At 73.7% G+C, this 407-nt stretch overlaps 1 protein-coding gene across 1 annotated transcript in view; it reads left to right on the forward strand.

The window, feature by feature from the left end:
• Positions 1–180: 180 nt before the first annotated feature.
• Positions 181–407, forward strand: part of CDYL2 (chromodomain Y like 2) — a 191,381-nt gene continuing 191,154 nt past the window's right edge. The window contains exon 1 of the mRNA XM_007452548.1: positions 181–348. Within this exon, the coding sequence (XP_007452610.1) occupies positions 325–348 (24 nt within the window). The 5' untranslated portion in view covers positions 181–324. The remainder of the gene's footprint in view (positions 349–407) is intronic.

Here is a 407-nt window from a genome sequence, read left to right on the forward strand (position 1 = left end):
CGGGTCGTGGGGGCCGCAGCGCTCGGGCCGCGTCTGTGCCTCCCGGGCGCGCTGCGCGGCCGTCGCTGCTGCCCGCGCTCGTGCCGCCGCCGCCGCCGCCGCTGCCGGTTACGCCAGCCCCGCCGCCGCCCGCTCTGATTCTGCGCATAGGCAGCCCCCAAGCCTGTCATTCTGCAAAAACACAGTTTACTCAACACACCACACACACACTCACACACACACGCGCGCACACACACACGCGCACACTGCCCCCCTCGCGCACACGCACGGAGGGCGCGAGCGAGCAGACGCGCACACCCGGCGAGCCAAGTTCCGCAGCCTGGCATGGCTTCTGGGGACCTTTACGAGGTACGGGGACGTGGGTGCGCGGGCCGGCCCCAGCCCGCGGGCGGCGGGCGGCCGGCGGC

This window comes from Lipotes vexillifer, unplaced genomic scaffold (assembly GCF_000442215.2).
Source record: "Lipotes vexillifer unplaced genomic scaffold, Lipotes_vexillifer_v1.1 scaffold443, whole genome shotgun sequence".
In the NCBI taxonomy this organism is placed as follows: Eukaryota; Metazoa; Chordata; class Mammalia; order Artiodactyla; family Lipotidae; genus Lipotes; species Lipotes vexillifer.